This window comes from Struthio camelus, chromosome 16 (genome assembly GCF_040807025.1).
Source record: "Struthio camelus isolate bStrCam1 chromosome 16, bStrCam1.hap1, whole genome shotgun sequence".
NCBI classification, from domain to species: Eukaryota; Metazoa; Chordata; class Aves; order Struthioniformes; family Struthionidae; genus Struthio; species Struthio camelus.
In genome coordinates this window covers 14,671,625-14,681,955 of record NC_090957.1, presented here as the reverse complement: position 1 = coordinate 14,681,955, position 10,331 = coordinate 14,671,625, and the positions used below count along the sequence as shown (strand labels likewise).

Sequence of the window (10,331 nt, the reverse complement as noted above, 5' to 3'; positions counted from 1 at the left end):
CACTAGAGTTACGCTGTCATTTAAATGAGTCAAGGAGCCTCTGCTTCTCCAGCAGTGGATTCCTACCAAGTCCCACTTCCCTGGGACTGGAGGCAAATCCAAAACTCCTGCTCATGCAGGGTAGGGAAGCTGCTGGAAAGGAGGGAAGGGGCTGGGACAGGACCACGGGCAAACATGCCTGAAGACAGAAAGGCTGAAAGAAATGAAACACACAAAGAGGGAGGTAACAATCATCAGCTCAACTATCTTTGCCGTTTGACCAAGGTCGCAGACATGTTACTGATAGCAAGTTGCAATACCAAGTCATTTCCTTGGAGGGGAGCCAGAGAATTAAAAGTTACTCTTTAAAAAAGAAAAAAAAAATCAATAAAATCCCAGCTCAGCCTGGGATGGACTCCCTCTCTGGAACATGCTGTCTCTTAAGGTTTGTCCTTTCATGCACTCTCCATGGAACTGCCACTGTGCTAAAGGTAAGGATTGCATCTGTACCAGGAGCAGGTTGCAGAGGTGACATCAGGAAGCCCCTTCGGTTGCCCCGGCTGGTCCCTGCGTGGTGACGAGGGTCACTGCGGGCTGCGCACAGCCTTCCCGGGGCAAGACGGTGCCCAGGCCACGCTCCGGCTCCTAGGGGACGAGCGCTGGAAGCTGAGCTGGCCGGTCTGGTGCAGCGACGTGACCTCGGTGCTAGGGCCGAGCGTGGGCGACCATCCGGGGACCTCTCCCTGCCTGTCCCCAGCCATGGGCAGGCCTGGCAGAAGCCAACGAGGAAAAGAAAGAAGCGGTGGCAGTGCCTGGGTGGCATGGCTGCCCCGAGGGCTGCGCATTGACAGCCCGGGGGCCGCAGAGGCAGGATGGCCCTGAGGCCAGCGCATGGGAATGCAGCCCAGGAGCCTGGCCGGGATTCCTGGTGCCGGCTGGCTTCCGGCACGGAAGAGCAGATCAGCTTTGCCTGGGCCAGGGTGCTGCTGGCCGTGGCTGTCCCAGCTTGTCCGCCAGCCCCACCGAGGTGCCATGGCCAGAAGCTCAGCCCCAGCCTTTGCTGGGGATTAGCAAGAGATGAGAAACAGGGTGAAGCTGCGAGCCTGCGCATGCCCCGGGGGGGAAAAGCGTGCAGGTGCAACGCACCGACCAAGCAGGTCCCGGTGGCTGGGCTGGGCTCGGTTTCCTCAGTTTCGGGACGTGGGCTGACTGCAATGGCTGCTGATTCCCAGAGCCGCCACCGCCGCCACGTGCTTCAGCGATGCGCGAGCAGCCCTGGAAATCAAAGTCCTCCGTTCAGCTAGCGTTGCAAGACGGGGGCGTCCCGGAGGCGGGCCGCGGCGGTGGGGGCCATCGCTGCCCAAGCCAGGGTGCTTTCCGGGTTTGTGCCCTCGCCTGCCCCACGCAGACTTCGCACCTTCCCCAAGGACGGTGGTGACAGTGGCGTGGGCGTCAGCAGAGCCACGGCGGCGGGGCCGCGAACTCGGCCGCGAGGGGCCAGCACCCTCCCGGGGCTCCGGCCGCGGCACCCCGGCTCGGCCCCCGGGCGGAGGCGAAGCCCCCTGGCAGCGGGACCCCGGCGGAGGGAGCCCCGAGCACCACCAGGCCTCATCCTTCCCCAGCCCCCCCAGCCTGTGCCCTCGTGCCCCCAGCCCCAATCCCTGACCCCCAGCACCACCTTGACCCCTGACCCCCGGTATCCTCTCGTGACCCTAATCCTTGACCCCCGGCTCCTGACCCACCCCGACACCCCAACTTGACCTCTGACCCCTGGCGCCCATCACCCCCGCTTTGACCCCTCGGCCCTGACCCCCTCCTCCAGCCCCCCCCACCCAGCACCGCTGCTCCTGTCTCTTTAAGAGCCCCCCCCCGACGAGGCTCGGCGTGGGCCGTACCAACCGCGCCGCGGCGTGGGGGGGGGGAGTCTCCGGCAGCGCGCGCACGCGCACGCGCGGCCCTTTGGCGGGGCGGCGGGGGCGGGGTACGGCCCCCTCTCCCCCCGCGCGTATCCTCGCGTGGTGCGAGCCGCCCTACGTGCCGGCCGCGCCGGGGCTGCGGGGCGCCGCCGCGAGCCTCGGGTGGTGGCGGAGGGGCCGGACTGCTGGGGGCCGCCGAGGGGTGAGGGCCGGGCGGCGGGGCGCGGGGCCGGGCTGGGGCGGCGGGGCCTGGGGGCGCCTGGCTCTCGGGGGGGCGGTAAGGCCGAGGCGCCCGGGCTGGAGCGTGGAGCCGGGACGCCGGGGCCCCTTGTGGGGGGGGGTATCGGACGCCCGGGTCCCTTGTGGGGGGGGTATCGGACGCCCCTTGTGAAGAGGGAGTGTCGGGATAATTGGGTCCCTTGGGTTTGGGGGGGGCAGGGGCGCTTGGGTCTCTTGTGATTTATTGGAGGGGGGGACTGGGACGCCTGGGTGTTTTATAGCTTGGGGGGAGGAGGACGCCTGGGTCTCTTCTGAGTTTTTTGGCGGGGCGGCTGGGACACCTGGGTTTTCTGAGATGGAGGATGGAGACAGCTGTGCTTACAGGGGCACTGGGACGGCCGGGCTCTGCTGGGGGGGGGGGGTAACTGGGTCCTCTAACGTGCTTGGGTTGTGGAGTGGGGGGTGCCAGGGCCTGGACGCCTGGGTCCCTCACCATGGGGCAGTGGAAGTGGTGCCCGAGGCGAGCGCTGCGACTCGCAGGCCGGTTCCTGGCCCTGTTGCCCAGCGTGTCAGTCCACGCCGGCCACCCTGAGCCCCACGTGTCCGCCAGTGCCGCTGAGGGACTGTGGTGTGGGAGAGGTGACCTCCGTGTTCCCTTGTGCTCCCGGTGCCTGCAGGTGCTGGGAAGCTGGTGGTGCAGAGAGGCACGGCGAGGAACATTGCCCCGTCTTTGAGCCAGGGGGGCTCTTGGAGAGGTGACGGTGGCAGGTCCCCATCGCTGTCCTCCGGCAGCTGCTGGGCATGCAGCTGTGTTGAGGTCAGGGCTCTCGGGAGGGAGATGCTCTCAGGGCGATGTCGGCCCTGCCTCGTTTTCCCAACACAGAAGGTTTGGGTCGTCAGAGAGCCTCGCTGCAGCCCAGACGGGCTGCCCTGTCCAAATTCGCCTCCTTTTTGCCTCATGAACACCTCTACTGTCCCAGCCTGTCACTTGTTCGGTGAACTTCCTCTTCCAGCACTTTACAGTTCTTCTGCAAGCTGGGCTGGTTTGCTGTCGTTCCTCCCACAGGCAGGGTGTGTGATTAATCACTTTTTTCTTATAAACTTTGGGGAGTTGGAAGACTGTTAGCCACAGTCTTTGCTGGAAGGCTTTGGAGAGGAAAGTTATGACTTTAGGGATTATGCTTATGAAAGAGAAATAACGGAAAATCCCCTGTTTGGGAATACTGAAGCTAGAGGGAGCGAAAACACCTGGACCACGGTGTTGGGAGTTAGTCATCAAAATGGAATTGATTCTTAGGAATTCGTCTTACCAGGAGGAGTAAGTGCAGCCTGTGTGGCTTGGGGCGTGCTTTGGTCTGCTGGTGTCTAGCGCAGCCTTGCCACGGATTGACTGATAGAATATTAAAAGAAATAATAATGCTTGGTGGGGTGCATTTAGGGAAGAGGGGTCACTTGGTTTTGTTGCCTAATCTGAGTTGGGCTGGATCACTGAAGCGGCGTTGTATTTGTGGCTTTAAAAAAACAAAACAAAACCCCCACATACCTAGTTGAGAGGCACAAAGAAGCATCAGGTCTCTGTTACTAAACTGTGGAATTGAAACAAGGCGTATATTGACCGGGCCCCTCTCCTTCCGCAGTGCTTTAGGCTCCGTGCGGAACAACCTGGAGCAGCATGCTTTTCGTTAGCTGGCAGAGCTGTGTTCAGTGGGCTGCCCAGATGTACCCAGCCCTCCTGCCAGGAAGGGCGGAATGGGCCTTGTTGTGTTATTTCTGCTGTTCTTTGACAAATCCTGATGAGCTTTTGTGCGCAGGCAAAGCAGGCTTATGGGCCAATCTGCTGCAGGTGAGGAAAACGCTGTTTTGCTGGGGAAGGACTGGCGAGCTGGGCCTTTCTTCTGCAGAACCTAACGTTTTTCCAAACAGGCCTCTCGGTTTTCCTTCAGGTATGTTGTTTGCTGGATTTGTTGTCCCAAAGAAGGGTGAAAGAACCCTTCTTTGGGACAACAGATTGATTGCTCTTAATGCAAAATGGTGCACTCCATAAAGAATGTCTCGATTTGAAGCTGTTTGGAGAACCTCATGTGTTGCACGTGAGCTGGATGGTGCGTGTGAACTGTACTTGCAACCCCTTTTCCATAATGAACGGGAAAGGCTGGGAGGGAACCAGTGCTACAACAAAAAGCCTGACACAAGTGAGCACTTTCTTTTAAGCTTCCACTGTAAAAGCCTTGGAGAGTAAGCTGAAGAGTGGGCAGGGAGGAGGAGCTGGTGTCACACTGCTAGCTTAATTAGTCCTGCTCTAGTTGTGACAGAGCAAAATCTTTTGCTCTGTCGTCATTCTCAGTTGTCTCTCATTCAGTCAGTAATCTGGGGTGGTGCCTTCTGATTGAGCAACTTCATGGTTTCTGCCACTTTTTTTTCCCCCCTCCCCTCCAGAGCAATGGGGGAGCTCCACAGGGGTGTAAGGTCAAAACTCCTTTTGTGGTCTTGCGTGACCCTTCATGTTGCGCGTTTGCTCAGGTGTGCGTGGGGGTGAGAGCATAATCCTGACCTGCCCTTTGGGTGGTGGCAGAGCCAGTAAAGAGGAGGTTTTCCGTGCTGCCTGCCGCCCTTCTGCTCCAGTTTGGTGGCCCTTCAGTGCTTACTTTGGGAGCAGCTGGTGCATGGCAGCCTGTTTCTTTTGAGTGTTGCAGGTAGTAGGAGCTGCTGTGCAGCAAGTGGGATTTTGGGAGGGTGGGTGGCACCTGGCAGGAAGAGCTGACGGGCCTTGGCAGTGAAAGCTGCCTTACCTGGTTCCCCCCACAGCAAAAGCGGCACGTGGAACCACATCCCGACTCAAAGCCATTTGATGTTTGTGCTCTCCTTTGGCTGTTGTGAGGCAGCAAAGATAACGTGTTTGCTCAGTCTTGAAGGGCTAGGCAAAAGGCTACCCTGCTCAGGTCAGCGCTCCTGATTTTCTCCCCATCTCTTTTTTCTTGTATAAAAGAAAACCCTCTGACAGCTACCTCTGCTGACACTGAACTTTGTTCTGTTTCCTGTTGTAGGCTCTCTTACCTTTAAAAACACCGTTCTTAAAACTTACAAAAGTTGTTTTCACAATGTGATCATTTAATATAAGTGGTAAGATTACTTTTATACACGCTATTGTGAAGAGTGAGTCGCAAGCCGCGCAGTGACAGGTGTACCTCTGCAAAGGTGGTTGTTATGGAGTCTGAAATTTCATATAACAGCAAATAATTACAGGCTGTTCATAGTCTTTTGCTGCTCCTCCCCAAGTAAACATTACAATCAGTTGTGCGCTGCTGATCAGTCACAGAATCTGCAATGAGGAGAAGAGAAGTGCTCGTAATGCTGGCAGCTTCTCTAAGGTCGCAAGTCCAAAGGGTAAATGAACTTGCACTCTGGTAGCAGATTATAATAATGTTCTTGATTAGTTTTCAACCACTTTCATGCCTCCAGTTATCTTTCAGAATTGTTCTTGGGGCCCCTTGCAGTGGAATCGAGTAGAATTATGGACTAACTGTCCTTTGCATTCTTGGTCTAGGAGATTGCGGGGTTCAGAGTTAAAGATGGAGTTAGATTTTCTCCTTGGGAAATTGGGCTCTGGCTGTGCACGTGCAAGTTTTCTGTGAAGGTTTAGTAACCAGCCTAGGGAGTTGGTAGATCTGTCTTTGCCACGTTGGCAAGCCCACTGGATCTTGCTGCGTGGTTGCTTGTGAAATGCATCTCTTGACTTGCTTTCACGGGTGGTTGCTAGCATCTCTCGGCTCTGCTAACTCTGAGCTTTGGAGTAGCAGGCTGATAAAATGCCTGTGAGGATTGTGCAAGTCCTGATGGCGCAACACAGCGGCACGCATAACTGCTTGAGGTAAGAGAAGCAACTTAATCTTATAATGGGAAAGAAAAATAGCATCAAATATCTTCTACTTATGTTGACCTCATTAGGGTGGAAGTGCAGAGTTGGAGAGCTGCAGTTCTTGCACCTCACGATCTCCCTTTCATCCTCTGGGTTATCATACCCTCCGTTTAGGGCTTGGGGAACGTTTCCCTGGAGGTGTTTTGAGGCTGCCTCCTTGCTTGTCCTGTAGCTTTGTCCCCTTCCCGGGATTGTCTGGTGACTCTTCCACTGCTGCAGGAGCCACAGCACTGAATGTGCTTTTGACCCTGCTCATTCTCTACCTGACTTGTGTGTGTTGTCCTGGGAGCCTCGTATCCCGTATCAGGTTCAGAGACATCTATTTAGGGTGCAGAGCTGATATGGGCTCTATATGGACTTCCTGCTTGGTATGTGGTTGTGTGTGATTGCGGAGGACTGAGCTTGGTAGTTCCCCTGGCTTCACAGGCTTTTAAAAAAGCAAAATAAAGCTCAGATTGCCTCACCTTTAGCAGATGAGTGTTCATAGGGTGACTGTGCATGCTTTTAATAGAATAGCCTGGTGCAAAGCCCAGGCCTGTGACTTGGAGGACAGCTCTTGGTGACTTACCACGTGGTTTACAGTGACGTGGTATCGTACGTAAGGATTGTGCAGTAACATCTGCTTCCCTTACAGCAATGTGGGAGACAAGCATGTAATATCTAAACTGCTTCCGTGTCCTTGAATGAAAGCTACCTTATAAATACAAGATGCTCTGATTCTGTACAAATGCCTCCTGGGTTTATTAAAAAATCCACCAAACATACTATTCCAATCAGAGGTGTCTACAGTTCTTAAATCTTTTCAGGATCTATTTAACCATGTCCCTCTGACACTATTCAGCTGTTAGTTTCAAAGGAAACCTTGCAAATGAGCAGTGCCAGGAGTTTTGCCATCCAAACACTTTGTGGTGGAAGAGATTAAAGTCTGTGGCTACCAACCCCTTCTGTAGTGCTCCCCTCCCTGTAGTAGCCGCAGACAAAACCACAGCTTGTCACATAAACCATCATCCAACAGAGGTGGCTGAGCAGCTGGGCATGTGCTTCTGTCATGGGAACATGAGCTTTTTGGGTAGGGTGATGCCTCTGAGCTGCAATGGAGTCCCACAGATCCTTCAGACTCTGCAGTTCAGCTTGCAGTCGGGCAGTAAAGTCGGCCCTGTCTGCTTCTGACCTGTAGCTGGAGAGTTGATAGTGAGGGCACCTCGACCAGCTTCCTTTCCTCCTGGCTGCGTGAGTAGGCAGTGAACATCATCAGCAAAGGGAGATGTGATTGCAGCAGGACCAGCGGGTACTCACGCCCGTTCCCATGGGCACGGATGCACAAACTGCCAGTTTGGAGGAGGACAGTTTTCACAGGACTTGGAGCTGTTGCTACAGGTATGACAGCGTTGGGTAAAACACTTTCAGAAGGGAATATGAGATTTGTTAGCAGTCTCCTTTTGATCCCAAAAAGCATCTTCAACCAGCAGGACCTGACCCATGTAAAATACATGGGTTGAAGGGTTGCTCAGGAGACTTTGCGGCATAACTCTGAGTAGTTGGTTTGACTGGATGGTGCCCATGGTAGTTGGCAAAAGGGCAATCTGAATCCCTGAAGCCTTGACATCTACATGTTAGCAGTGTTGTGACCCCATTCCCCTTTCAAACTGTGCCTGTAGCATGATGCTCTGAATTTGTCCCTCTCTGGGAAGGAAAGCGAATGAACAGTATTACTTAGCAGAGGAGTTCAGCTTACCTGCCATTCTCAGATTTTGTTTACTCTGTAAATTTGAGCACTTTGTTTTTCTGTTCTAGCTCATGCTAATCTGCGTGCAGGTAGGTGTTTAAGCATCTAAGATGGTGAGGTGCCTCACCTCTTGTTTAGAGGTTGAGAAAAGGACTTTTCCCTGGTGAAGGGAAGCTTGTGGAATTAAGTAGTTCTGGGTTGCTTTCTCTTAAGACAGCTTGGCAAGTTTGAATTGATTTGTGTTGGATAATGCCTTAAATCCTTTTGTTCAGCGTAATGGGCTCACTGCATAGTCCTACCTTGGCACACCCACAGAGTAGAGTTGCCTCCTGCCTCGGTAAAACCATTCCCCTTGTTGTTGTTCCTTCCTTGCATTTACAGCCATTCTGCTGTCCTTGAATGATGCCTGTGGGCCAGAAAAAAATCCCAATGTGACAGCAAAAGCTCAAATGTGCAGCGTTTCTGGCTCCAGACTGACTGATGGGACGTTCTGCTTCTTTCTCATGCCTAAAATAGAAATTTTGCCAGTCTCTGAACTGTTGTGTCAAGGCCTGATTAGAAGAGACCTTGCGTGGAGAGAGTAATTTCTTGGGGCTCACCAAAAAAACCAGCTTTGCGTTGTGTGACTGTTTCTTACCCCTGCTCAAGGTGTTTCTGCAGCCAAGTCCTCTGTTTAGATTAGTGTTTCTGAGCTGCTGGAAATGCTGAGGCTCCCATGGAAGAGAAGCACTTTCCTGGTTGTGTAAGAAAACAAGGCTTTGCTGCTCGACATCCTTCTTTGTTGGGCTGATTGTGGTTAATAGGAAATTGTGGGACTTGCTAGGATTGTTAAAATACTTGAGTAAAAAGTGGTACGAAAGTGCTAGGAACAGTGAGCGAGCCTTCATATACAGAGAAAACCAAACCCTGTCATCTGAAACGCTGGTGGAAGTTGGGCCTGGACCACCAATTACATCGTTGCAATGATGAAAACACGCGTTTGGCTTGCAGTATAGAGTGGTATCCCTATTTCACAGTAAGTATCAACTCAGATGTTCAAACCGAGGCTGACGGGGCAAGGCAGGCTTCCTGCTGTGCCTTCTTTCCTCAGTACCAGTATGTAGGAGCTGATGAAGGTGAGGGTTTTGCCTGTAGAGCAAACCCACCTGAAACAGTGTAGGGAAGCCAATGCCGCAGAGAGCCTGTGCAGACCAACCCAAGCAGAGCTGCTCATTTGGCCAGATTGAAGGCCTTTTAATGAGGGGAAGTGTGATCTCAGGACAGCAGAGCTGCAGAGAAATAGCTAATCCAAAGGCTGTCAAAGGGCAACGTTGAGTCACCTGGATCTGAACTCCAGTGTTAGTGATCTGCTTTTGTTTTGGAGAGGACCGCTTTTCTTGCCAGATCCCCTTTTAATAAAAAGGGGTTAAAAAAAAAAAAAAAACGACAGCAACAACTTTGAGAGTCACTGAGGCCAATAACTAGTCCAGGCTGGTGTAAATGAAATTTTGTCTTCTAATCAGTTGTATTCATATGAGAACAGGTATGAGAGAAGATAAAGCTTGCCCCCGAAGCTCTCCTGGCCTAGTACTGCATGCTGGCAGGAAGAAAAAATCTTCACTGTGGTGGGCGAGAAAAGGGAGTCAGAAGAGATCAGGCACAGCAGTCTGAGCATAAATATCGTCTCCACCACAAACCTACTCTATTTCTTTTGCTGCTGACTCTTCTCCTTCCTGGTAGGCTCGTGTCTGGGGGCTTCTCTTTCTGATGTGCTTTAGAAACCCACCTATCTTGTAACATCAGTAGGTGAAAGAAGAAACCCTTTTCCTGTCACAAGATTGTATTCCTGTTTGTAAGCAAGTTCTCTCCCACTGCTGTATGGGGTGGCAGGGGCCTTCTGCGACTTCCCCGTGCTGTCATGTGTGTGAGCTTTTGAAAAGCTTTTTCTATGAAAACTTTGCAGATACCATGGGACTATGCATCTCCTGTGAGATGGTTGTTGATATGTGCTAAGCTGTTATTTTTCTTCCTCCCAGGTGTTTTAATTGTTTTTTTTTAGGTTGACTTCTATTTACAACCTTACCATTTTGCTCTTGTTTCTCAAGTTCAGCCTGCAGGTCAGTGAGGTACAAACAGAAGGAATGTCAGCTTGCGTTTCCATGAGCTTTGGCTGCTCGTTTCCATGCAGTGTTCTTCCTCTCTGTCCTGAGACTGTCTTTTGGCTGTGCCGTGATACCAGTGCAAGGAATTGATCTCTGATTTAAAACAGCCTTTTTTTTTGCTTGAAGGCTTCTTCTCAAGACTGACTGCTTCCTTGATCTGTGCCATGCCATGGTCCCATAGAAAAATGGTCAGCACAAGAGAGAAGGGGTGTTCCCCAGGGAAGGCCAAGCATGTGTGGTGGGGAAGGGGTGCCTGGTGATACGTGACTACATGCATGTAGGGAGTTAAGATTGGTCTTTCTCAGTCAGAAAAGTGGCTCTTGCAGAGCTTCCAGGGTAAGTAATCATGACAGCTGTGTTTCTGCTTTTATTTTTTTTATTTTTCTTATTAGTGCAGTTAATGTGCTGAGTCAGTAACACAAGGGTCATCGTGT

General features: G+C 52.7%; 1 protein-coding gene across 4 annotated transcripts in view; it reads left to right on the top strand.

Moving 5' to 3' along the window:
- Positions 1–381: 381 nt before the first annotated feature.
- Positions 382–10,331, top strand: part of POR (cytochrome p450 oxidoreductase) — a 37,827-nt gene continuing 27,877 nt past the window's right edge. Inside the window, exon 1 of one of the 4 annotated variants that reach the window (XM_068909339.1) lies at positions 382–470. In XM_068909339.1, the coding sequence (XP_068765440.1) occupies positions 410–470 (61 nt within the window). In that variant the 5' untranslated portion in view covers positions 382–409. Of the gene's footprint in view, positions 471–1,946; positions 2,098–3,225; positions 3,433–7,331; positions 7,408–10,331 lie in introns of those variants that run through there. The other 3 variants (XM_068909342.1, XM_068909345.1, XM_068909340.1) reach the window with 3 other exon arrangements.